General features: G+C 59.4%; 2 protein-coding genes across 2 annotated transcripts; one reads left to right on the top strand and one right to left on the bottom strand.

Moving 5' to 3' along the window:
• Positions 1-45: 45 nt before the first annotated feature.
• On the top strand, positions 46-3,094 carry CIAO1 (cytosolic iron-sulfur assembly component 1). Its single transcript, XM_035568748.2, has 7 exons — positions 46-216; positions 1,393-1,541; positions 1,624-1,735; positions 1,826-1,914; positions 1,992-2,193; positions 2,311-2,398; positions 2,494-3,094. Exons 1-7 carry the CDS (start codon positions 78-80, stop codon positions 2,732-2,734), a joined length of 1,020 nt encoding a protein of 339 aa, XP_035424641.1. The 5' UTR covers positions 46-77; the 3' UTR covers positions 2,735-3,094.
• A 596-nt stretch (positions 3,095-3,690) lies between these two features.
• SNRNP200 (small nuclear ribonucleoprotein U5 subunit 200) lies at positions 3,691-24,806 on the bottom strand. Its single transcript, XM_035568752.2, is given in 54 exon segments — positions 3,691-4,051; positions 4,145-4,237; positions 4,318-4,399; positions 4,486-4,646; positions 4,760-4,936; positions 5,020-5,163; positions 5,304-5,425; positions 5,672-5,836; positions 5,989-6,178; positions 6,370-6,478; positions 6,617-6,725; positions 7,011-7,162; positions 7,379-7,557; positions 7,652-7,843; positions 8,181-8,408; positions 8,681-8,841; positions 9,474-9,519; positions 9,521-9,648; positions 9,845-10,034; positions 10,231-10,385; positions 10,646-10,764; positions 11,008-11,114; positions 11,566-11,649; positions 11,958-12,038; positions 12,165-12,317; positions 12,787-12,984; positions 13,548-13,574; positions 13,576-13,631; positions 13,634-13,736; positions 14,114-14,245; positions 15,035-15,049; positions 15,051-15,148; positions 15,327-15,397; positions 15,399-15,462; positions 15,869-15,941; positions 15,943-16,003; positions 16,636-16,829; positions 17,037-17,105; positions 17,108-17,209; positions 17,576-17,599; positions 17,601-17,732; positions 17,902-18,039; positions 18,727-18,900; positions 19,125-19,208; positions 19,944-20,080; positions 20,263-20,362; positions 20,826-20,978; positions 21,295-21,393; positions 22,000-22,055; positions 22,307-22,499; positions 22,622-22,677; positions 22,680-22,792; positions 23,953-24,116; positions 24,679-24,806. Coding segments are annotated over 54 exon segments (6,402 nt in total). The 5' UTR covers positions 24,724-24,806; the 3' UTR covers positions 3,691-3,907.
• Between the last annotated feature and the right edge of the window lie 3 nt (positions 24,807-24,809).

The raw sequence follows: 24,809 nt of genomic DNA, 5'->3' as shown, positions 1-24,809 counted from the left end.
TTCCGGCCGGGCTCCGGTTCCGCTTCCGGCCCCGCCCCGCGGCGCGGGTTCCGCTTCCGGTTCCGGCGGCGGGCGGCATGAAGGAGGCGCTGCAGGCGCTGGGCCGGGTGCCCGCGCACCCCGAGGCCCGCTGCTGGTTCCTGGCCTGGAGCCCCGGCGGCGGCCTCCTGGCGTCCTGCGGCGGGGACCGCACCGTGCGGCTCTGGGCGCGGGAAGGTGCGGGGGGCGGGGCCGCGGGAGGGGGCGGGGCTAGGGGAAGGGGGCGGGGCTAGGGGAAAGGGGCGGGGCTACGGGAAAGGGGCGGGGCTAGGGGAAAGGGGCGGGGCTACGGGAAAGGGGCGGGGCTACGGAGGAGAGGGGGCAGAGTCACGGGGCAAGGGTAGGGTGGGGAGTGGGGTAAGGGCAATGGGCGGGGCCAAGGGGAGGGGCGGGGAGAGAGGGCGGGGCCACGGGGAGGGGGCGGGGCCACGGGGAGGGGCGGGGGAGAGGGGGCGGGGCCACGGGGAGGGGGCGGGGCCACGGGGAGGGGGGGCGGGGCCGGAGGGAGGGGGAGAGGGGGAGAGGCCCCGGGGAGAGGGGGTGGGGGAGGAGACAGGGCCCTGGGGAGGGGTGGGGGCAGGGGGAGAGGGGGTGGGGTCGGGGGAGGGGCCACCGAGGGGAGGGGGCGGAGTCACTGGGTAAGGGGAGGGGGGTGGGGTAAGGGCAGGGGGTGGGGCCATGGGGAAAGGCGGGGCCACGGAGACAGGGGGCGGAGCCATTGGGAGGGGGGGCACGGGGAGGGGTGGGGTCATGGGAGGGGGGGCGGGGGCACGGAGGAGAGGGGCAGGGTCAGGAGACTGGGTGGGGTCACGGGGAGGGGAGGGGCAGGGCCACAAGCGGTGGGCGGAGACATGGGGCTGTGAGGGGGCTGTGGGGAGGGGCGGGGCCAGAGGGTGTGAGGGCGGGGCCACAGGGGCTGTGTGGGAGGGGCGGGGCCACATGGGGAGGGCGGGGCCACGGGGTGTGAGGGAGGGGCCATGGGAACTGGGGGAGGAGCCACAGGGTGTGGGGGCGGGGCCATAGGAGCTCTAAGGGAGGGGTGGGGCCACAGGGGCTGGGGAAGGGGCGGGGCCACGGTGTGAGGGCGGGGCTACAGGGTTTGAGGGCAGGGCCATAGAACTGTGGGGGGGCGGGGCCAAGGGGTGTGAGGGCGGGGATGGGCGGGACCACATCACCTATGGGCGGGGCCAAAGGCACTATGTGGGAGGGGTCTTGGAGAGGGGTGGGGCTGGGAGGGGCGGGGCTAAGGGGGCAGCAAGGGCGTGAGGGCGGGGCTAAAGGACAGGGTGGCGCTGGGGGCGGGGCCTGAGGGCATGGGCGGGGCCTGCAGCCACCCCCTCAACCCCGCCCCAGGGCCGGGCTGGGCGTGCCGGGCGGTGCTGGGCGAGGGGCACCAGCGCACGGTGCGCCGCGTGGCCTGGTCGCCCTGCGGCTCCTACCTGGCCTCCGCCAGCTTCGACGCCACCACCTGCATCTGGAAGAAGGGCGACGACGGCTTCGAGGTGAGGCCCCTGGCCCCCGGCAGCCCCCTGCCCGCCGGCCCCCGGCACGCTCTGACCCCACCCCCCCGCGTCCCCTCCGCAGTGCGTGACCACGCTGGAGGGGCACGAGAACGAGGTGAAGTCGGTGGCCTGGGCCCCCTCGGGTAACCTGCTGGCCACCTGCAGCCGCGACAAGAGCGTCTGGGTGTGGGAAGGTGAGCGGGGCGGCCCCGGGGTGGCCCCGTGCTGGCTGTCCCCCCCCCAACCCCCCCCCAGCGCCCTAACGGGGAGCGTTGTGCCCGCAGTGGATGAGGAGGAGGAGTACGAGTGCGTCAGCGTCCTCAACTCGCACACGCAGGACGTCAAGCACGTGGTCTGGCACCCCAACCAGGAGGTGAGGGCGGCGCCGGCGCGGGGCTGGGGGGTTTTCTGCGGGTGCACAGCGCCTCAGCACCCCCTGCCCCCCCCCAGCTCTTGGCCTCGGCCAGCTACGACGACACGGTGAAGCTGTACCGCGAGGAGGAGGACGACTGGGTGTGCTGCGCCACGCTGGAGGGCCACGAGTCCACCGTGTGGAGCGTGGCCTTCGACCGCGGCGGCGAGCGCCTGGCGTCCTGCAGCGACGACAAGACGGTGCGCATCTGGCAGCAGTACAAGCCGGGCAACGAGGAAGGTGAGCGCCCCTCGGCCCCGTGAAAAGCAGCAGGGAACGCGTCCGGGCACCCGGGGCGTTGCTCGATTCGCCCCCAGCAAACCCCAGGCGCTGAGGTTTTTTCCTCTTGCCGCCCAGGGGTGGCGTGCAGCGGCACCGACCCCACCTGGAAGTGCGTCTGCAACCTGTCGGGCTACCACACCAGGACCATCTACGACGTGGCGTGGTGCGTGGCGGCGCGGCCCCGCTTCCCCTTGGTTCCCCTTGGTTCGGGAGGAGCTGGGCTGACCCCTTGCGCTGCCCCCCCCCCCGCCCCTCCAGGTGCCACCTCACCGGGGCGCTGGCCACGGCCTGCGGCGACGACGCCATCCGCGTCTTCGAGGAGAGCGCCTCCTCCACGCCGCAGCAGCCCACCTTCAGCCTCACCGCCCACGTGCCCCGCGCGCACTCGCAGGACGTCAACTGCGTGGCCTGGAACCCCAAGGAGCCGGGTTTGCTGGCCTCCTGCAGCGACGACGGCGAGATCGCCTTCTGGAAGTACCAGCGGCCCGAAGTCTGCTGAGAGCTTTACCCGGAGGTTTCACGCCGCGGTGCCGGCCCCAGGATGGGGGGCGTTCAGCCGCCACAAAGCCCCTTGGTGGGGAGAGCAGGACGGGGACGGGGTGGGCAACCTCCTGCATCCTGCCTCCCTGCAGCACTTGGACTTCAGCCCTTTGGCAGCCCGTGGCGGGGGGGGGGGGGTTCAGGGGGGTTTGGCATGGCCAAAAAGGAGCCTGCCAGCCGTGGGGGTCCTGCCACGCTCCCCGAGGACACGCACGGTGGCGCAGCGCCGCTGCCAGGCTCAGGCCGACTTTGGGAGACGCCCCGAGGGCGTTGCTTCTCCCTCCTGCTCCGCGCTCAATAAATCCTTGCCCTGCTCGAAGCCTCCGGCTCTTCCTTTTGGGGCTGTCACCGCCCCGCCTGGCCCCCCGGGGGAGCAGGGCAGGCTGTAAGCAGCAGGGCAGGGTGTAAGCAGCAGGGCAGGGTGTAAGCAGCAGGGCAGGGTGTAAGCAGCAGGGCAGGCTGTAAGCACTGCCCCGGGGCTGGGTGAGGGTGGAGGGGGAGGCCGCCCGCCAGGGAACGGGTTTTACACCTCCCCATAACGCACAGCCCCAGGGAGGCGGTGATGGGGGGGGTGTGCCTGCCTGCTGCTCCCCGAAACGGCTACGGGGCAGCTCCTGGGGCTGGAGCCGGCCTCTGTTCCTCCTGCCAAACCCCAGCGCCGCCAGTTCTCGCTCCTGACAGCTCGCTCTGCCTTAATTAGCTCTGCTAATGAACTTTTTGGAGCTGGCAGCGATGTGCAGCAAAGCCAAGGGCGCAGAACTACTCGAGTTACACGTTGAAACCCTCAGCCTCGCTGTTGAACCCTCTCAGGGAGAAAGGAGGTGGAAAACAGCCCCGACAGCTCCTGTTTCCCCCCAACAGCTCCTGCTTTCACCCCGTTTCCCCCCCACAAACCCCGCAGCGCAGAGGAAGAGGTAGGGCTCCACATTTATTCCAGCTGCTGCAGCCGCACTGTGCTCCTGCATGCAGCTCCGCTCTAAAAAACACTGTACAAAGCTTAGTCATCATAAAAAAAAAAAAAAAAAACCACAAAACACACGGCACCACGCCTACGGAGGGGACACGAGCACTACCACGGCTCGGGTTTGGTCGCTGTCCTCAGATCCTCACCGGGGACCGGCGCAGCCCCGCGCTAGTCGGAGTCGCTGTCGCTCTCCGCTTCTTTCACGTCCACGCTGAACTTGTACTCCTGGTCGCAGCCCATGTAGGCGTCGCTCATGAAGTACAGCGTGTAGTTGTGCGTCCCCGTGGCCGGGGCCACGAAATCCAGCTTCACCTAGGCAGCGAGGAAGAGCCCGTGTTGGGGCTGTGGGGGGCAGAGGGCGGCCGCGGGGGTGGCCGGAGCCGTGCGGCGCCCAGCCCCGCTCACCTTGGCTTTCTGCTGCAGCGTCAGGCGCTTGATGGAGATGAGGCTGTTGGACTTGGAGTCGCCGATCACCACCCACCAGCCCTCCTCGCGTTTCTGCCGGGGAAGAGAAGAGTTAAGGGGTGCCGGGGGGACGATCCCCAGCCTGGCTTACCGCCTGCAGGTCTGGCACGCACCTGGGGGAAGAGGGGAGCGATGACGGGGCCGGTGACCTCCTCCTCACGCTCCAGCTGCACCAGCACCACCACGGGCCCCCCGCTGCACGGAGAGAAGCGAGGGACACGGTCAGGGCACCCCCTGGGCTGACGCAGCGCCGAGGGGCCGCGCCACCCTCCCCGCCTCACCTTCGGATGCTTTCCTTCTCCACCACCTCGTAGGAGAGCTCGATGTTGGGGTAGCGGTTGCAGAAGCGGGCGACGTCGGCGATCTGGGCGTCGGAGAGCTGCAGCAGCGCGTTGCGGTCCTCATCCTCCATCTCCATGATGTCGAAGACGCTCTCGACCCCCTGCGACAAAGCAGCTTTCAGCCCCGCTGTTACCCCACGATCCTCGCGCTCCCGTCGCACCGTTCCCTCTTCCCAGCGCGGCGCTTTCCCCAGGGCTAGGCAGGGGTTTTTACCTTATCCGTGCAGCGCTTGATGTGCTCCGAGGTGAAGTGAGGCAGCTGCTTGAGGTAGGAGTCCTTGGACCACATGGCCTGGGTCACCATTTGCGCCAGCTCCATGGCGGCCAGCGCGGGGCTGAGCCAGCCGTTGCTCGACAGCACGTCCACGCACGCTTGGATCAGCCGGATCGCCTGGGGGCGAGGGACGGGGACGGGTGAGAAGGCAGCGCCGAGCCACAGGCAGCGCGGGCGGGACCCCCCCTGCCTCGCTGTACCTTGCTGAGGATCTCCTCGGTGTCTGACTGCAGCTCGGCGCTCAGCTGCATGCGCGACAAGTGCGCCTGCAGCAGGAGGTTGGTCTTGACGTGGGGGTCGTTGAATTTGGGGTTGGTCAGCTTGTGGGGAACCTTCTGGGCCAGCTACGGAGGGAAACGATAAATCTTTAACCCTACAGAGCAGAAAATGCAGGCGGCCCTCCTTGCTGCGACCCCGCAGGACGCCATCTGTCCCCTCCAGATCTGAGTCGCTCCCAGCTCGGCGCGGAGGCGCTGCCACTCACCTGCCGCAGCAGGTTGTCCTCGTGGTGCCTGATGGGGATGTTCTCGTACTCGGCAGCATTCGAGATGATTTCAATCAGCCCTCGCACCTTGGTTTTGGCGTTGAGGGACATGCTGAAGAGCTCTGGGGAAGACGGAAAAACCAAGCGGTCAGGAAAAAGCAGGCGGCGTTCACCGCCACGATACAAGAGATGCCTTCAGGCAGACAACACCCAGCCTCACGCTGAAGGAGGGAGTTTTATGCAACCACCTACGTGTGCGGAGCTTCCTCTACGATTACCACAGAACAGGGAGAATGCAGGGAGAGGACAGAGAGCTGGAGCACCAGCAAGCACTCGTGTACGCCGCCTACCCCTGGCAGAGCCCTTACCGATGGTGGTGTAGTTAATGTAGTAATAGGCTGCGATCATCCCCAGGTTCAGCGGGGCCACGTCCATCTCGTCCTCGATGCTGATGCACTTGGACTGCTCCAGGTCGCTGAGGGTCTGCTCCACCAGCTCGGAGAGGTGATCGGAGAGGTGCCTGTGGGACACGCCTGCGGGTACAGCGGCATCGCCGCAAGGCTCAGAAATTCCCCAGGATGGAGAAAAGCTGCTCTTGTGGAAGCAGAGCCCTCAAGCAGAGGGTCCCCGGTGTCCTCCCTCAACTCCCCCACCCCGTATCCCCGGGGCAGAGCCCTCTGCTCACCCTGCAGGTTGTAGTAGTTCGGGTTCTGGGTCATCCTGCGGTACAGGAAGGTCCAGGTGAGGTAATCCACCGCATCCTGCTTGTTTTCTATGGTCTTGGTGACAATCTCGGCGTTGAAGTGGTCGTGCATGCAGTGGTCCAAGTGCGACTCCACGGGCAGGGGCTCGTAGAGGAATTTCTTGAAGAAATCCTAAAGCAGGGCAGAGGTGTGTGTGGGGGGGAGGGATAAATAAACCCAGCACCTCCAGTATCCCAGAGCACCTCCCAGGCTGCAGGGTGCTCAGTGAGGGCTGCATCGGCCTGCCCAAAGCTGGCAGGAGAACGTCCCAGACAGGAGATGGCCATTTGCAGGCCAGAAGCGGTGCCTGGCTCCTCACCCACCTTCTTGGACCCCTGGCACATGATGACACAACGGCCCTCGTCGTCCTGCAGCGGGCGGTTAGCGTGGCCCACCATCTGCAGCACGTCGTAGATGGGGTAATCCACATACCTGGAACACACAGAGGATCGCTTTCATGAAGCGTGGCTGCTCCACAGAAAGCCACCAGGGCCTCAGACCCTGCAAGGACAGGGACGAAGCCCTTAGGGTTTAGGGCCCCATTCCCTCGTGCCTGCCCTCCACACTCACGCGTGGATCTTGCCGTTGTAGTACTGCGTGTCCATGATGATCACCAGGTGCGCGGCGATGTTCATACCCCAGCAGAGGCTGCGGGAGGCAACCATCACCTGCACTGCACCTGCACGGCACGGGGAGAGCAGTCAGCCCATGTCAGAGCCCCTTTTTGGGTCAGACATCTTGCAGAGAAAGATGTGGAGGTTCTGCACTTGCACACACAGCCCTCAGCGTACAGGGAGGCCCAGAAGAGAAGGTGGAGTTTAAGATCACAGCCTTTTGGGACCAGCGAGGCAGAGAGATTTGGGCAGGCTGTTATCTCCAGCCCAAAGACTGCAGGCACTGCCAAGCTTTGGGGAAAAGGGTTTAGGGGAAGAACAGCCGGTGCGTCCCCTTCCCACCCCCTCACCAGAGCTGAAAAGCTGCTCCACCACTCGCCGCTCCATGGCCGTCAGCCCCTCGTGCAGGTAGCCCACCCCGTTCACGAGGGTCTCCTTCAGGGTGTTGTCATTCAGCTTGTCCAGGTACGGCACCAGATCCTTCTCCGCGCAGTGCAGGAACCTGCCGGAGGTGGGGAGTAAAGAGACCGCTGCCAGGCGCAGCGAGCCTGTCCCCGTCCCCTCCGGGCACAGCAGGTGCCCGAGTGACATCTGATGACACCAACCGATGGGAAAACCCTCCCCCAGCCCAGTGAAACTGCCAAAATCCTGCCCCTGCCTCAGTCAGAGGAGGGACAAAGGCCCTGCACCGAATCCCACGTGGCCACGGCACCGCTACCTTTGTCTCTGGACGTCCGAGGCGCACGTGGTGAGGATGTTGATGGCCGTGAGACGCGTCTGCTTGCGGGACGGGACAAAGACGATGACCGGCTTCTTGGGAGAGTGCTTCATGATGGCGTGGTAGACGGGCTTGGCCATGGAGAGCAGGCGAGTCTGCGTGTGGCTGATGTTGAAGCCCTGCAGGGGAGAGGAGCAGGCAGCGATGCTGTCTGAAGAGCAGGCGGAAGGGAAGGGAAAAGGGAAAAAGGTGACGGGGTCGTCAAAGCCCTACCTGGATGTGCAGCTCCAGCGGCACGGGGCGGACATTGGGGTGGAAGTTGAAGGTGGAGGTGGCACTGCAGCCCAGCCAGTGCGCCACGTCCTTGGCGTTAGACAGGGACGAGCTGAGGGCCACGATGCGGATGGGCCGCTCGATCTGCGAGGAGATGTAGCGCATCCGGGAGCAGATGACCTCCAGCACGGGCTGCGGGTGGGACGGGGCAGGTTGCAGCAGGAGCAGGAGGGAAGCGCCAAGCCCCCGTCCTGGGTGAGCTCCAGGCACTTCAGCCCAAGACCCCTCGCCCAGCTACAGCCATGGAGACCCCGGAGGACACCGCTGCTGAGCTTCCCAAGGGACCTGGGGCTCCTGTCCCAGCCCACCCCGCAGCTTGGGGAAAAATCCCAGCAGGAAAAGCTGACCTCCGGCCAGACGTTAAGAGGGAGCAGCCAGCCACCCCCTGCAACTTTACAACATCTCTGAGACCGGCACGATGACGAGCGCCACTCCAATGACTCACACCCTCCTCCCCACCCAGCCGTACCCCGTTCTCGCCCCCGATGAGGTGCACTTCGTCCACGATGAAGAGGTTGACGTTCTGGACGTTCTTACGCTGCTTCCAGCGCCGGGACAGGATGTCCCATTTCTCAGGAGTGCTGATGATGATGTTCCCTTTGCCCAGCAGCTTCAGGTCGGTGCTGGTCTCCCCCGTCAGCAAGACCACCTTCTTATTGAGGCGCTCCTGGAACTTTTCATACCAGTCCATGAAGACCTGCCAAAACGCAGGGGATGCTGCTGTTAGTCTCACATGAGAGTAAGCTGTACTGAGTCCTTGGGGAGAGACACGTGCAGCTGCCCACGTCGGCAGTGGGGCGGTGTTTCTTTGCTCCCTCAGACATCAGCAGACCACAGCTAACCAGAAGCCTCAGGAACCATCCAGAGGGATGTGGCAGCTCAGAAGGGATGGGGAAAGTGGAACGGGACGAGAGGAAATAAACCTAAGCTGGAGCAAGGTTCCAGTTGTCCTCGGGACGCGGGGCTCACCTGCTCTGCCAGGGCCTCCATGGGGGTGATGTATACGCAGCGCCCCTCCGAGTTCTGGAGCAACATCCTCAGGATGGCAAATTCAGCACAAATGGTCTTCCCGCTTCCCGTGGGGGCGCCCACAAACACGTTGTCGTCGCTGTTATAAACGGTGTTAAACACTGGGGGCAGACGGACAAGACAGAAGAGAGCAGCTTAACGTCATCTCGTAGGTTTTCCACCAGAGCTCTAGGAACAGGCAAGGATAACACAGCCCGGACCCAGCCCGCGCAAGGAGGAGCTGGAGGAAAGTCTGGGTAAGAGTTTTAGCCCAGGATCCGCTGAACAGAGCACTCCGTCACAGTACCTCCTAAGTGTGAACTCCCTATTTCCCTACTCGGGCTATGCCCAGGAAGATGAACACGGGCACAGCAGCTTTGCTTCACTCCCAACCCCGTCCCTACAAGCAGCACAGAGGGAAAAGTTTGGAGCCACCTGGCTCTGCAAGGCTGAGCAGCAGTGTCAGCACGGGCACAGCTCCCAGGAGCAAACCTGCTGCTGCCAGGCAGCCCCAGACAGGCTGCTTGATGTACTTGAGGAATGTATTAAAGATACCCCGGCCCGTGGAGAAAAATTTCAAGCTATCAAGCCTCTAAGGCTAAGGGAGGCAGAAGGGATACTTTTTTTTTCCAGAGGAGTTCCTCACGTTACGTGACTACGCCTCACAAAAGCAAGGGTACGGGACTGTGAATGCCAAAAAAGCCAGACCCCACTGACAGGCAGTTCGGAGGAGGTGAGTAGAGCTGGTACCCACCCTGAGTCTGGATAGGGTTGAAGAAAGGGAACTTGTCCTGGTAGAGGGCTCTCGAAGGCGCTGTTTCGCAGAGCGGACACGGGCAGGGGCTGCAGATCCAGCAGCTCAGTCGGAGGAGGGTATTTTTCAGGCAGGATCAGGTGGCGGAAGGAAACGGGCAGCTGGGTCTCGCAAGCTGTCAGGCACACACAGTATTTTTACCTTAGAGAGCACTCCAGTGCTTTCATCTCCGAGCTGCGCCTCCCAAGGGGATCCCCAGCCCTCCTGCCGCTTGGAGGGCAGAAATCTTTCCCCTCACACAGCCCCAGGAGAGGTCCCGAAGCACCCTCAGACCCCAGGGAGAAGCAGGGGGCTGGCGGGGTGAGACTTACAGAGCCAGCGGTCGGAGACCACGCGGATGAAGTACTGCGGGGGCAGGGGCTCAAACACGGGCACAAAGAAGGTGACGAGGTGCTCGTCCTGCGCGTACTTGGCTTTCAGCAGGAAGTACTCGTGGTGCAGGATCACTTCGCTGTCCACGTCCTCCACCAGGATCCAGAAAGCTTCAGATGAGCCATGCACCTAAGCAAGAGCAGCCGTTACCTTCCTGCCAGGGTCCAGTTCCCCCTTCTGGACCTCCAGGAACTGCTCAGCAGCTCTCCCGCAGCAATCCTGCCCCACAAGTGCCCTCATACCCGCCCGCAGCACAGTAGTTAGCCTGGTGATACTTAGCCGTCCCCCCTTAATGAGGGTGGCTCATCTCCTGCGCACAGCTCACCTTCTCATCCCACTGGAAGTCAGGGGCGATAGTGAGCTCCACCTTCAGGGTGGAGCGGGTAATGGGCTGCAGGTGGACAGAGAGCTCCAGCTTTGGGAACAGATGGACGTATTTGTGGATTGTCTTGCCCATCTTGGGCATCCGGATCAGTTCCCCTAGAACAGAAAGGCACTGCTGTCAGGACAGACAGACAGCGGGCTGACCAGCAGCTCCCAGACCGAGCTGCATTCACAGTATCTGCAAGCCAAGCACAGCTGGAAGGGCAAAGCTTCAGCCTTCCTCAGGCTGTACCCAGACCCCGTGGTTCTGCCTCTTCAGATGGGACCAAACACCCCAACCTCTGCGCCAAAACCTGGCAGAGGGGCACAAAGAGGCAGGCGCCTCTCCCTGCCGCATTTGCCCCACGCCTCAGTACCGATTTCGTTGTGGTTCAGGTCGTAGAGCCGCTCAAACGGGAAGTTCTTCTTCTCGATTTTCTTCACCACTTCTTCGGGCAGTTTCTTGAACTGGCGCAAAGGACACATGGACTGCCACCTGCGAGGACACCGCAGGGTGAGACGAGCAAAGAAACAAGGTGAGACGAGCAAAGAAACAGACACAGCCTTCAGAGCATCAGTTCCCCCTGCTGCCAGGAACCAGCCCGCAGCCAGACACACGTGGTAGGTGGCAGCTTTACAGCCTGGCAATCACAAATCCTAGCCATGCTGGAGAACCTCATCCTGTGCCAGAGGCACCCGGCCTGCAATCAGGAAATACCCCCGAGGTGTTCTCACTTACATGCGTTTGTCAATCATCTTGCAGAGGTTGAGGGTCTTGTCGGTGAGCTGCGCCCAGCCCCGGTTCAGGACTATCTCGAAGATGGCACGCATCAGCCGCCCCGCAGACTGCGGGAACAGAGAGCAGCTCTCAGCGCGTGGCTGGGATCATCCCGGTAACATTTCCTCCTCTCTACCCATTTTCCTGCCCAGCCACGCGATGGTTTGAGCTCAGGTCCTTCATCCCAAACGCCCACAGGAGGAGCAATTACTCGACTCCCAGCCCTGGCAACCTGGCACTTGTGGAAGAACAACCAGGCTACGCTGCAGTCCTCCAGCGCTGAATTATCTCAGGATTTTGATTACGAATTGAAGACTCCAATGAAGATCTAATTCCCACGTTGCCAGGAGTTAGACCTCCTTACCACTCAGCTCTGGTTACTTTCAAAGCCATTTACGAACACAAACTAAGTCCCTGGGGTGCAAATTGTTGCCCCTCTTAGCAGGAAGACTACGACGTGGCTGGGCTGCAAACACCTAGGAGGAGATGGAGAGGCCCCAGCCACGTTTCCCCACTCACCTGGGTAACGTATACCATGTCTGCCATGAGAGCAAAGCCTTCCAGCTTCAGCTGCGAGATGAAGGCCTGGAGGAGCACATTGATCTGGGGAAGCAGAACAGAGAGGGTCTCAGTGTCAGCTGGGTCTCCCCCGCACCAGCACCTGGCCCCAGAAGGTTCTGACACACGGCAGCACAGAAGGGGTCAGCGGGGCTGAGTGCCCTTCGCTGCAGCATCTGCAGCTCTTTGGGCATCTCTGACGTGTGCTCCGGGACACCCCACAGTGGGAAGAGAACAGAAAGCTCTCCATGAGCAGCAGACCATGGCAGCATTTGGCACAGCAGCTCTCACAAGGATCACCCCTCCCTCAAAAGACAGGCAGAGAAGCCCCCTCCCGGGCAGGCAGGGCTCACCTTGGCACTGGGCTCCTCGATGCTCTCCTTCACCGGGATTGGAACTCGCTCCAGCAGCTTCTGGAGCTCCAGCTTCTCCTCCTGCAGAAACCCAGCGGAGGAGAGATGAGAACAGCCCCGCACAGGACAAGCTCTGCATCATCCCCTGCAGCACGACGACCAACAGCCTCGGGGCTGTATCAATCGGACGGGTTTGTGGCTCCATACCTCCCTCACAGTGATGTTCCTGAACTCCGAGGACAGCGAGAAGACCCGGAACAGTTCGATTTCACTCAGGGTGGGCTTCAGGAGCTGGTTGTAAGTTTGCATCGTCTCGTTGGTGATGTAGTAGTGGCTGGCAATGCGGCCCAGCTCCGTCACCTACAGCAAGGACAAGCCAGTGAAGAAGCAGACAGATACCCGACTGCTCACGGCACAAACAGCAGATACTGAACAGCAGGGGGGACACTGCCAGACAAGCCAAGTATAAACTCTCAGGCTACAAATCCCCCAGGAAAGCTGCTTTTCCTGGTACACAACTGCACATCTCACACCCTCCCCTTCTCATCTCATTCCCTCTGAGGCAATGAAAACACAACGGGAGTGTGAATTTGCTTAGAAGACAGCAGCAAACACACAGCAATGAGACCAGGTTTCACACTGGCTCTCTCTGTGCCAGCAAACAGCTCCCTGGAACCACAGGCATGCACGACGGCAGGTCTGAATGAGGCAGCCCTCCCTGGGGTTTGTATTTCACCAGCGAGATGCCTCTTGCATCCTTTCTCTCAGCCAGAGGACGCTCCTGAACAGCTCTGCCTGTCCACAGCGCCTTTCCCTGGTCCTGTCTCACCTGGAAGTTCCCCGTCTTCTTGTCGTACTTCACCAGGTTGTTCTTGTCCAACATGAGGGCTGCGGTGTGGACCAGGTCCAGGCGGCGCTGGTCCAGCAGCGGATCTCCCTTCAGGTCATCGTGGGATATCCCATAGAGCGTGGGGGAGCGCAGCATGCGGATGTACAGGTAGGTGTAGCCCAGCCAATTCACTGCGTCCTGAGGGAACACCAACGCACCGTCAGAGCCGCCAACGCCTTCCCAAGCAGCAAGGACGACGTGCCAGCACCAGGCCCGGTACTCCCCAGCACTGGTGTAGGACGCAGCGGGCTAAACCCAGCTGAAACTTGCTGGGTCAAGATCAAACCAGAGCTCAGAAGCCCAACAGTGCAATACACGACTCCTCTCCACCATCAGAAGAATCTTAAGGAGTTATGAACAAGAAAAACCCACCCTCTACACACAGTTTCTTCCCCCAGTGTCCTTATCCACGGGGAGAACTCTGTCTGCACTGAATTACAGAAGCAGTTACCCATTTCCCTGACAGACCAGTCAGCCTTACAGGTTGGCATTTTTCATGGCTGCCCTTCCAGGTCTCTTAAAAATCTCCATTACATTTGCTCCCTGGGCACTGAGGAAATAGGCCGCAAGATCCTTTACTGCCCTACAGTGACATTGCTTTTCCCCAGCACAGACCATCCTTTGCCTGCCACAATTCCAACCGGCTCTCTGGGTGCAACTAGGGGCGCATGTACCCAGAGAAGGCAAAGATTCGTGCTCACCTTCGCGTTCTGGACATTCCCGAGCACAGGTCTCTGCATTCAGCATGTCTGGGAGCTTCGACACCATCTGACTTTCAATGGGAGCTGCTGGTTGAGCAGGGACAGGTAATACTGCAGCTCGCCGTGGGATGTGATGAGGATCCCCTCACCTTTGGTATCGTACTGAGGCCTCCCAGCACGCCCCAGCATCTGAGGAATGAGAAAGTGAGGTCAGCAAAAGATAAGAGCTTTTAGCTTGGGCAGTTTCTCCTTGCTGCTGTGACCTGGGCTTTACATCCAGATTGCTCAGCCTGCTGTTACTTCTAGTTGGCAGGAGTCACACATAAATATCTCAGATGTGTCTGGGCAAGATAATGGGAGAGGAATCATTTGTCTTCTCCGCTCCCGATCTGTTTCTCCTGTGCCCTCACAGCAGGGCAGCTCCCAGAACAGCTGAGAGTCTGGCAGTACAGAACAAGGAGCCACTGCACAGAGAAAGTACAGAAGCAGACCTCGAATGCACCTCAGCAGGAAAGGAAAAAATCCAGCCCCGGGGCACAGCAGCATCGCTGGTAGCAGAACTTCACCTGCAGGATGTCCAGAGCGCCCAGCTCAGTCCAGCGCCCTTCTCAAGGGCTGTACACCTCGTCCCTTTGATGATGACCGATGTGAGCGGGGAGGTTCACCCCCCAGGCCAGCGTTGCTGTGGACACCAGACCCTGTAGGAGCAGCAACAGTGATCAGCAACAGCAGGCAGGAGCCCTTCCTAGTGTAAAAAAGATCCTAAACGTCAGACAGGCACAACAGGGACAAGACTGGGAGCTGTGATTGTCTCAACAGGTTCAGCAGAGGAAGGTCAGATACCCAGCAGACTTGATCTTCACCCAAATTTGCCAGCTGACCGCACGCCTCTGGGAATGGACCCTGGGAAAACCCTTTGCCTACCACTGGTTTGCCTACCACTTTGCAACGCAGACACACTGAGAAGTTCACTGTGCAGGAGCGCCCCAGCACATCGCTATTTCCCACTCAGAACCTCCTATTTTGCTGAACAAGTTTTCCCAGCTAAGAAGCAGAAGCATCCAAATTCACTTGCCTCAGAGTTCACCCAATTGGTGAAGTTCTTTAGGTGACAAGTCTCGCCCCATGCTGAACTCCTGCTTTTTGAAGCAGCTGGTTTCCTACTGAGCTGTTACATCCTTGTAAGAATCAGATAAAAACTCAGTGCCTGATCTCACAGGACGAAACTGGTAAGGAGACAGCCTGCTCTGGGACAGACCCCTAGCTTTAAGACACTCGTCTGGGTCTAGGGGAGATTTTGCCTTCTCCATTCCTGTCTATGTGCTTTTAATTCTGTCCTGTCAAGGCTCTCTTCAACAGGCATTGATTCTCTTGATTTGCACGAAGGGCTATTGGAAAAAAACGCTTCGAGCAATTCTTGTGAAGGACCTTACCCGAACAACCGTGCCTGGAGGAAGCAGCAGCTCCTCCTGGGAAGCGGGGCTCACCTGGATGTGCTTGTCAGGCAAACAGATCCTCTACCAACGTCCGGTCCACTCGCGTCATCCCAGCGTGGTGGATGGCAAAGCCGTAAGGCAGAAGGTCCTTCAGCTCCAGGTTCTGTGGCAAAAAACATAACCAGCGTGAGGGTTTCTGAGCCAAGGAGCACCGGGGAGAACAGCAGCGGCGACAGAAGGCAGCGTGTGGCCTAGAGGGCTGCACAATCTGTGCAACTGGAGCACCTTTGTACCTGCTCTTCTGCTCTCGCTGTGTCAGAGCAGCCCTGACCACGCAATTACTTGCACTGCTCAGCTTCTGTCCTCAGGACCTCGGTGGAGGCCGAGCCCTCCCGCAGGAAGAGGCCCAGGTATCTTTCTCCAACACATGTCCCTGATGGCCCGGGCAGTCTTTCCAGTCTCCTTCCTGGAGTGAACAACACCAGCACCTGTCAACCAAGCCACGGCACCGCTGCTGAGAGACAAATCCACCTGCTGCAGCTGGCAAAGATTCTTGACCCAAGCTGCTCTTTGTGCTCACGATGGGAAGTTTAACAGATTTAGAATTAGTCCAGCTGCCCGGTGAGCCACGCTACTGCAGCTAGCACACAGCCAACAGAGCTCCTGATCTAAGAGGGCAGCACCGCAAAAAGCCCCTCAATAGAAGTGGACAGGTCATACATTAATCAGACAGCTGGCATGGAGAAGAGAAGTTTGTGTTCCTTCCCCTCTCAGCTGCATCAACCACTCAAACCTACCCTCTTCTCCTCAGCAGCACTGCTGCAGCTACAGCAACCTGAAGAAGCCTCAGCACCATGGTTAAGCGCGTCAGGAACAACAAAATAAAGTATCAAACCTGGTTCTTTCCAGCATGCTCCATAATCTTTTCGTAAACAATCTCATTCATTATCTGGAAGCGGCTTGATGGCTTTCTTCTCCGTGATACCCACGTAGGTCTGCTCCAGGGGCACCGGTCGGAAACTGTCCAGAAGAAAACCCAAGACCATAAACGAGCAGAAGGGAGAAACGCTGACACGAAGGTCCTGTCAAGAGGCAATTCTTCGTCCACACCACTTCCTCTACACAGATCCTGTATTTCGTGTTACTGAGGTCAAGACACTTCCTCGTGCCTCAGCTTACTCTAAGATTGATGGCTCTGGTTCTGCCCGTGTTAAATGCCGCAGTAAGGACAGGCAACACTTGTTCTTATTTCATGGAATCCACTTGCTATGCACACATTCAGGAGCAAAAATATGGTGTTTCAGAATCTCCCACATATTACTCCAGGCTTCCTCCAAACAGCTTCTGCAGCACACGGGTACAGCAGAGTTTATCTGCCTCCTCTAACGCATATTCTGGCAAGCACACTGCAGAAACCCTGATGCACATTCTGAGGCTTGTATTGAAACTGCTCTAGTCCTGAACGTGCGATTTCTGGCACATCTAAGAGCAACCAAACACACTGGGCTAAGCCAGGCTAAAGGCCCAGTGAGACCCTGGGCATCATCTGGCAGATACACGAGTACAGCTGCCTACACAGGAAGGCCCGGCCTTTCCACCTCTCAACAGCTACCCGCAGTCAGAGTAAAACCTCTCCCAGCCTTCCACAGTACCTGTTATCAAAATAGAACAGGCCCTTGGCGGGGTCCACGCGGAGGAACGTAGCCACGTCCTCGTAGTTGGGGAGGGTGGCGCTCAAGCCGACAAGCCTCACGTCCTCCTGCGTCATCTCGATGTTGCGGATGGCTCTGGCTACCAGCGACTCCAGGACGGGCCCTCGGTCATCGTGCAGCAGGTGGATCTCATCCTAAAGAGGGGAAACGACAAGAGTTCCACCCCTGCTCCAAACTGGCTCTATTTACCTCTGGTTTTTCTTTCCTAGCAGACCTGTCTGCATGGACTCAAGCAGGCTCATCCCCACAGCCCAAAACCCAAGTCCACAGCCAAGCACCAGAGACATTTTCAGCTGCCAACGCGCTGAAAAGCCGCGTGCTCGGGGCTTTGCGGTGCTCACCAGGATGACGAGCCGCACCAGCTGGGTGTAGGTGCGCTCCCCTCCCTTGCGCGTTGATGATGTCCCCGAACTTTCTGGGTGCAGACGATGATCGGGGTGGCGCGATCTCCTCTTGCACAACGCTGGTGGTCCCCCGTCAGCTCCGCCACGTTGATGCCGTACGTCGCCAGGCGCTAGGAGGAACCCGCGGGCTGTTAGGCTGGATCAAGATGCGTGCCCCCAGGGCGGCGTTAGAGCAGCACGGCCCCGAGACACTCGCTGACAGCTTTATAGGATTCTATAGGATTCTATTTTTATAGGGGTTTTATATGCCCAGGCTGCTATCTAGTAGTTGCCCTGTACCAACACACCCTGAGAGCCTACTGAAGGCAGACTACACAAAGAGAGATTAATGGGAAACAATCCACTCATATTCTCTCCCAGAAAGCTTCTGCCAGAGACCTTCTATCCTTCCGCAAGCGTAACAAGTCACCGCAACCAAGCTCCTCTTCCCCAACCCTTCCAGTTTCCAGCAGGGCGGGGCCCAAACCTCTCCTCACCTTCCCAAAGCTGCCCACCATCTCCCTGCACCAAGGACCTCATGGGTGCGATGTAGATGATCTTGAAGTCATCCACGTTGATGGTCCCGTCCATGTTAATGTGCTTCCCTATTTCTCGCAGCATGCACATGAGTGCCACGTTCGTCTTCCCAGCGCCCTAGATGGCAGGCAGAACCAGTCCCATCAGATTCACATCCTCTCCAGGATGAAGGTATTTCCCAGAGCAGCCACTCTTTTCTGCCTAAAAAGATCGTTCTGCCAGAGGCTAACGAAGTATTTCTCTTCCCACTCCCCATCACAGGGAACCCGAGCGTCGGGATCCTTACCGTGGGAGCACAGAGCAGCAGGTTCTCATCCGACTCCAGCGCTGCACGGTAGAGTTTGCTCTGAATACGGTTCAGAGTTTTAAATCCCTCAAATCCAGCCTGGGCATATTTGGGCAACTTTTCCACGGAAACCAATTGCTGAAAAGGGAAAAAAAATAATCAAACTCGATGCCTTTGTTTCAGTTCCTCACAGGCTGCAGGCACATGTGAGATCTCAGAGACAGGCTGGGGATAGCAGGGTCATATTGTCTCCAGATGGCAGAAAGAGGCGTACATCCAGCCCCGTGCCCGCGATCACGGAGCAGGTTAGGGAGAGATCAAAGCAGGCACATGAGCCTGCCCTTGCACTCCCAACAGTGCAAGCCACAGCTGGCTGACACCAATCAAAAAAGCAAATCCTCCACCGTGTTCTCATGATGGAACGGATCAGCCCACACTTCCGCTGCCAGCACTGATCAAAAGAGTTAATTTCTCACACGGCGTGCAATGCATCAAGCCAGATCTCTGGCCCAGCTGCCTCACACTGCACAACGGTGAAACGCGAGCAACAGCAGAGCCGAGAGGCTCAGCACAGCAGCTGAGTGGGGCAGGGGAGCCCTGAGACACAGACACCAGCATAGGATACACACCCGTAAGTGAGGGAACAGAAATCAGGAACCCTCTGCAGCCACATGAAATCCCTTAGCTTAAAACAGGGATCCTTCAAGAAACGAAAGGGCGTCACAGCCATACCAAAGCCAGCTGAGTTCCAGAAAGTATCAGTGATACTGAGAGCAACTCAGCAAACTCAGCACCAAGTAAGTGGCAACAAAGCAGGTCACCGACCTCTTCAGAGCCAAAAGGCTTCGGCTTCAGGGCCGGCACGTGCACCTCCTCGTAGCCCTTGCGCTGCCTGCGGAAGGAGCCGTCGGGCAGCTGGCACCGCTTGTTGGCCATGAAGTGACTGCCCTGAGCGAACACCAGGTCCTCCAAGTCCAGCACCTGCCGGGGAGCCAGCGCCTGAGAACAGCAAAGGGAGAGTGAGACGAGGAAGAGGCGAGGACTGGAGAACCCTTTCCTGCTGCTTTCGTTCCGGGACTGGAGGTAAAGCGACTGCATCCAACCGGCAAGCGCCTCTTCAGCGCACGAGGGGCTTATCCGCGGCATCTTCCTGCCCACGACACTTCAAAAAGACTTTTTGTATCTACAAAGGTCTGGGAACAGACGGCTTTGAAGAGTCTCACCTCTCCTCCTTGGTCGAGGTCCATGGTCTCCAAGTCAGTGTCCATCCGGGACTGACGAACACGCTCCCGCCGGGAGCGCTCCTCCTGCAAGGAGACCAGAACTCAGCGCTCCGCAACGCAGCGCCCGCGCGAGAGCTGCCCAGCCTCCTCCGCAGACTCGGGGACATGCCCACAACATGCCAACAGCACTCCTCAGAGACACAAAACCGGCCCACCATACCGACATAACTGGTTTTTTGTTTTAGTTTGGTTTGGTTTTTTGATTGGCTTGTGCTTTTTTTTTTCATTTAACAACAAAGCAGGAATGTGATGTTACTCCAAAAAAAAGAAACAAACCCACACTCAGTCACGGAACTGCTATTCTCCAAAGGCCAAGCAGAGCAAATCCAGCACGGCAGTAAGCCTGTGGAACACTGCTATGATTTGTTTCTTGGCCCACTGTGTTCAAACACTGGCGATTAGGATTTGAACGGAGGTGAGCAGAGCGTTTCATGGCAGTGAGCCTCGCACTGAGGCGGCTCAGAGGTGAAGCAGTAACGTTACAAGAAAGTTAACACGAGCACAAAGCCCTGAAACTTGCATACATCAACATTTTTCCTGGAAAAGCAGCCATCTGAGCCACTTAAAATAGTAGATGATAAACACGCTGCCCTCTCAGCTGAGTCTCGGTGGTCACCTAAGCAACATTTCCCATGCTTGCGAGATCCCAGCTGAGTCAGCAGGCTCCTCTCATGCAAACAGCAAACAAAACACGCAGCTGAGTGACACGGCTCAGACAGCAGCAAGGGTCCTACGGTTCCTCTGCTCGCCCAGCCTTACCCGGATGAGATCTTCCTTCTCTGTCTCGTGCAGCTGATACAAGAACTTGGACAGCTCAGGATCCGCTTCCATCTTCCCCATTATCCTTTCTTTTTCAGCTTCGCTTTGGGCACTGGCCAGCAAAGTGCAGTACAGGACTGAAGAGAGGAAATTGAGATGGCAGGCGGTCATAAGGCTAGAACCAAAAGGAGGGAGCAAACGACAAGAACCCAAACTGCACAAAGCAACACGGATGGCAGTTAAAAAGCCCTGGGTGGCACTAGAACCAGGTGTCCAAACAGAAAACCAAGGTGGCAAGGTGACAGGGAACGCCACTCACTCATCATCCGATGCTGCCGCAGCACTTTAATGAAGTCGAAGGTGTTAAAGCCCAGGAGCAGAACGAGCTGGTTCTCACATTCCCGGTCATCGCTTGCGGTCTGGCAGAAGACACGAGGAACAAGCAGTTACCTCTGCACCGGGCACAACGAGAATCCCTCTTTGCACAAAGTAAAACGAGAACCGAACTCAAGTGGAAGCAAACAACAGCTACAGGCAAGACTTTTACCTGACTCAGGCTGCAGATAAAAACATCCTCTCTGACTACCCCCCTCCCAGTGAGTCACGACGCCCAGCACACGAGCATCAGCACCAAAATTAGCAGGGCAACAGGCCTGGCTTACGATGATCTCCCAGCAACCACTGACAGAAAAACCAATCCCCTTGGAAGAACATTTCTCTGTGTATTACGACCTCTAACCTCTGCTCCAGCGCCTATCTTGTTGGCTCACGCCAACAACTGCATTTAATTGTTTAGTTTGAAGAAACAGAGCACGCGGTGTCAGGGCAGCTTCCTGCCTCCCAGGGGTCCTGGCGGGATCCCGCACGCGGCTGGCCGCGTACCTTCAAGATCTCCAGCACTTCGTCTGCCTTCTTCTGCGAAACGATGGCGTCATCGTAGAAGCGGCTCAGCTGCCGCTGAAGCCAAAAGGCATCGATGTCTCGGGGATGCAGATCCTTCTTCTTGGAGCTCATCAGTTCGCCCGATGCCACCAGCTTGGGGAAAAAAAAAGAAAAAGCACAATAAAAACGTCATTTTTCTCCAATAACAAAGCGGGCACCTGACCTCTGTGCTGCGGAACGAGCGTTTTGGGGCTCTCTCTACCCACCCAGAGGAACCTGGGACCAGCTGCAGCCGTTTGGCTGACAGACCCCACACCCTGCCATGTTACTTCTGGCCTGCACCAGACAACAGCCTTCAAGGCCGCCTTCCACCCGCCAACGAGCTGAACTCCATCCTCATCCCAAAAGGATCCCTGGCTCCCCTCCAGACGACCCCAAATCACGTTCCACGTCCTCCTCGGTGACTCACGTTGGCTGAGAGGGTGCAGCGGACGACAGCTTCGTCTCCCTCCATGTCGTCATCAGACGCCTCGTCACGCACTTCGCCATAAATGTCCTCGTCCCCTTCCTGTTGGAAGAGGAGTTCCCATAAGCGGCGCTCACAAACGTCAAAGAGAAGCTTCTCCTTGACACAGATGAACGATCTGGCAACTCCTTCCTGAGCGGAAACTGAGCTTGTGCTTTTAACGTCAACATAATGCTGCTGCTCAGGTAATGGAGCGCGTGGTACAATTATTTTTACTCTTAGAATCCTACAGAGGTTTTACTGGTGACTCCAGGAGGCTCACATTTGTCTCTCTTATTCTCTCAGCTTCTTCCAGAAACAATCCCAGCGAGCATTTCTGTGAAATACTTCCAAACAGCGCATTTGAATTCATCCCTTCCTCCTGAGCTGTCAAGTTTCCCCAAGAGATCTAAATACCACCATCTGTTTTCCATCGTACTGACTCATGATAAGCCCTGGATTAGCAAGATAATCAACAAATCCTCCCAAAGCCAGGAAGCGGCATCTAAAATAATCCCTCCTCTCCTTCCTGGCAGAGAGAGCCCAGCCCGAGCTCATGCCCACTTCCCAACACGACCGAGTGACACAGAACAAGCGCGGTCCCCGCAGCTCAACGCGAGGGGACAGCGCAGGAGCTCGGCTGCCAGGCTGCGGTGCCTCATCGCTCACCTCCTCGTCAGACTCGAACTGCACGTTCACGCCGTACGTCTCGTCAATGTTGTCATCTGCAGGGAAGAGCGGAGTTAATTAAGCAGAAAATCTGGGGGCCATATGCAAGGTTCGCAGCTCCCCACACCCCACCTCTGCACGCCCAAAAGATGAAAAGAACGGCATTTGGGGCTTGAAAGCTATCCAAGCGTTTTCCAGGCTGTGTGGAAACACGGCCCCTGGAACGACGCTGGGTCTAGCACTGGCTGCTGCAGGGGACGTTCCGCCAGCCCCGTCCCCGGGGCCGCAGGGCGGCGTGTGCCCGTACCCATGTTCTGAATTTCCTTGTCGCCGCCGTAATCGGTGATCTTCTTGCCCAGGTTGACCAGCACGTGGTAGCGGGTGTCGTCGGTCTGTCCCAGCAGCAGGTCGATCTCCTTCCGCCTCTCCTTATCGCGCAGCTTCTCGTTCTTCAGCACTGCCAGCACCTCGTCGGCAGCCCCACAGAGGATGTCGCGTGGCTGCGGAACGAGTAACACGACCACGTAACGCGGGGACGTTTGATGTGGGGAGGGGTACGGTGCTGGTCCCCCTTTCTGCACGGAGCGGTCCCACCCGTCCCGGACCTGTCCCACGTCCTCACCTGGTCTCCGAGGGCGGCCTGGATGAAGCTCAGCAGCACCTCGTAGGTCTCACGCTCTCCTTGGTCTTGGGCTTGTAGATGATTCCCACCATCTCGTCAATGCCCTCGGACAGCAGGGTGTAGCCCTTCATCTTGTTGATGTCGTGCCTGTCCTCGTCACGCTTCCTTCTCCTGCAAGGAGGGAGCGCCTGGGTCAGGCCCCAAGCGGGGACTTCTCCAGCCAGCACCACTACAGGATGAAGCGTGGACGTTCTGTTTGTCACCAGCAGGCAGCCCGAGCACCTTCCCCACCATCACCGCACGCGGCGACGGATGGACGCATCCATCCCTACGGGCTTACGAGAAATCCCAGAAGTAGTGACGCCATTTCAGTGCCCAGTATCACCCACCGGCGAGGACTGGGATCAGGGGGCTCAAGGCACCGCTCTGACCAGCTCCGTCCCCCTGCCCTTACGCCTCGTGGGACTGGGAGGAGTGAGTGATGCTCTCATCGGGCTGTTATTGGGCCCCTCACTACAAGAAGGCCATCGAGGCCCTGCGGCGTGTCCAGAGCAGGGCTACGAAGGTGGTGAAGGGCCTGGAGCACAAGTCCTGTGAGGAGCGGCTGAGGGACCTGGGGGTGTTTGGTCTGGAGAAGAGGGGCTCAGGGGAGACCTCATTGCTCTCTGCAACTGCCTGAAAGGAAGCTGTGGGGAGCTGGGGGTCGGCCTCTGCTCGCGGGTAACTGTGACAGGACCAGAGGGAATGGCCTCGAGTTGCGCCAGGGGAGGTTCGGGTCGGAAATGAGGAGACATTTCTTCTCAGAAAGAGCAGTCAGGCGTTGGGACGGGTTGCCCAGGGAGGTGGGGGAATCGCCGTCCCTGGGGGTGTTCAAGGAAAGGTTGGGCCTGGTGCTCGGGGACACGGTTCAGTGGGTGGCGGTGGTGGTAGGGGGTGGTTGGGCCAGATGAGGAGGGCTTTCCCAGCCTTAGTGATTCTATGATTCCAAGAAAAATAAAGGAACAGATTAAGTTTTAATTTTGCAGTTCACTTTTAGCTTCTTGACACGGAGCAAGTGCCTTCAAACGAAGGAAGCGTGCTGCCTGCACACCCCAAGCCGGCAGCTGTTAGCGCGCAGCCCTATGCTCAGGCCGCCAAAGCATTTTCACTACAAAACCCTCAAATCGGCGTCAAATTCTCCCACGTTTACAGGACTAAAACCAACAAAGGGTGCGTTGCTTAAAGACACGGAAGCGAGACGAACTGCCCGGAGCTTTACCGCACCGACGTGACCGGGAGGTTCCGCGGGGCTCCGTGCCCTCGTCCCCGAGCCTCCCGCTGCCCCCACTCACTTGGCGCGCCGCTCCTCCTGCATCTGGGGCTTGGTGCGCTGCGCCTTGTCCCCCATGCGGGTGCCCTCCAGCTTGCCCACCAGCGACAGCACCTCGCCCGTCGGCTCATCCCGCCGTGTCCGGTCGATGAGCGAGCGGTCGGCTTGGAGGACGAGGTTGGAGTTCTGCGGGGATGGAACGGCGCCCGGTCACCGGTCCTTACGTCGCTATTCTCGTCCGGTCACCGACCCTTTACGCCCTTATCCCCGCCCGTTCGCCTGTTTACCGACCCCTTACGTCCTTATTCTCAGCCCTTTACCCATTTACCGACCCTTTACGCCCTTATCCCCGCCCGTTCGCCCGGTCACCGACCCCTCACATCGTTATTCCCACCCATTTACCCGTTTACCAACCCTTTATGTCGCTGTTCCCGCCCGGTTACCGACCCTTTGCACCCTTATTCCCGTCCCACTCCCCCCCAAACCGGCCCGGTGGCGGCCCCGAGCCCCTCAGCGGGGTCGGCTCCGCATTAACGGCGCCGGTGTAACGGGGGGGGGGATGGAGAAGGGGCAGGGGGAGCCCCCGGTGCGGACGGGGCGTGGAGGGGAGGGGAGGGGAGGGAGCCCCCGGGGGCCGAAACCTGGGGCCTGGGGACCGGAGGCCGAGGCCCGGGGACCGAAACCGGGGTCCCGAGGGCCTGGGCCCGGGGACCGGGAAGCGCGGCCCGGTGCCGGTGCCGGCACTCACCGCCTTGTACTCATACTGCAGGCTGCGGGCGGTCACGTCCGCCATGTTGCCGCCGGGCTGGAGGAGGCCGCGCCGCCGCTGCCGCCGTGCCTCGGTTCCCGGAACGGAACTTCCGGGGCGAGCGGAAGCGG

Source organism: Cygnus atratus, chromosome 27, assembly GCF_013377495.2.
Source record: "Cygnus atratus isolate AKBS03 ecotype Queensland, Australia chromosome 27, CAtr_DNAZoo_HiC_assembly, whole genome shotgun sequence".
In the NCBI taxonomy this organism is placed as follows: Eukaryota; Metazoa; Chordata; class Aves; order Anseriformes; family Anatidae; genus Cygnus; species Cygnus atratus.
Note: the sequence above shows the minus strand (reverse complement) of the source record. Positions and strands in the feature narration are given on the sequence as shown.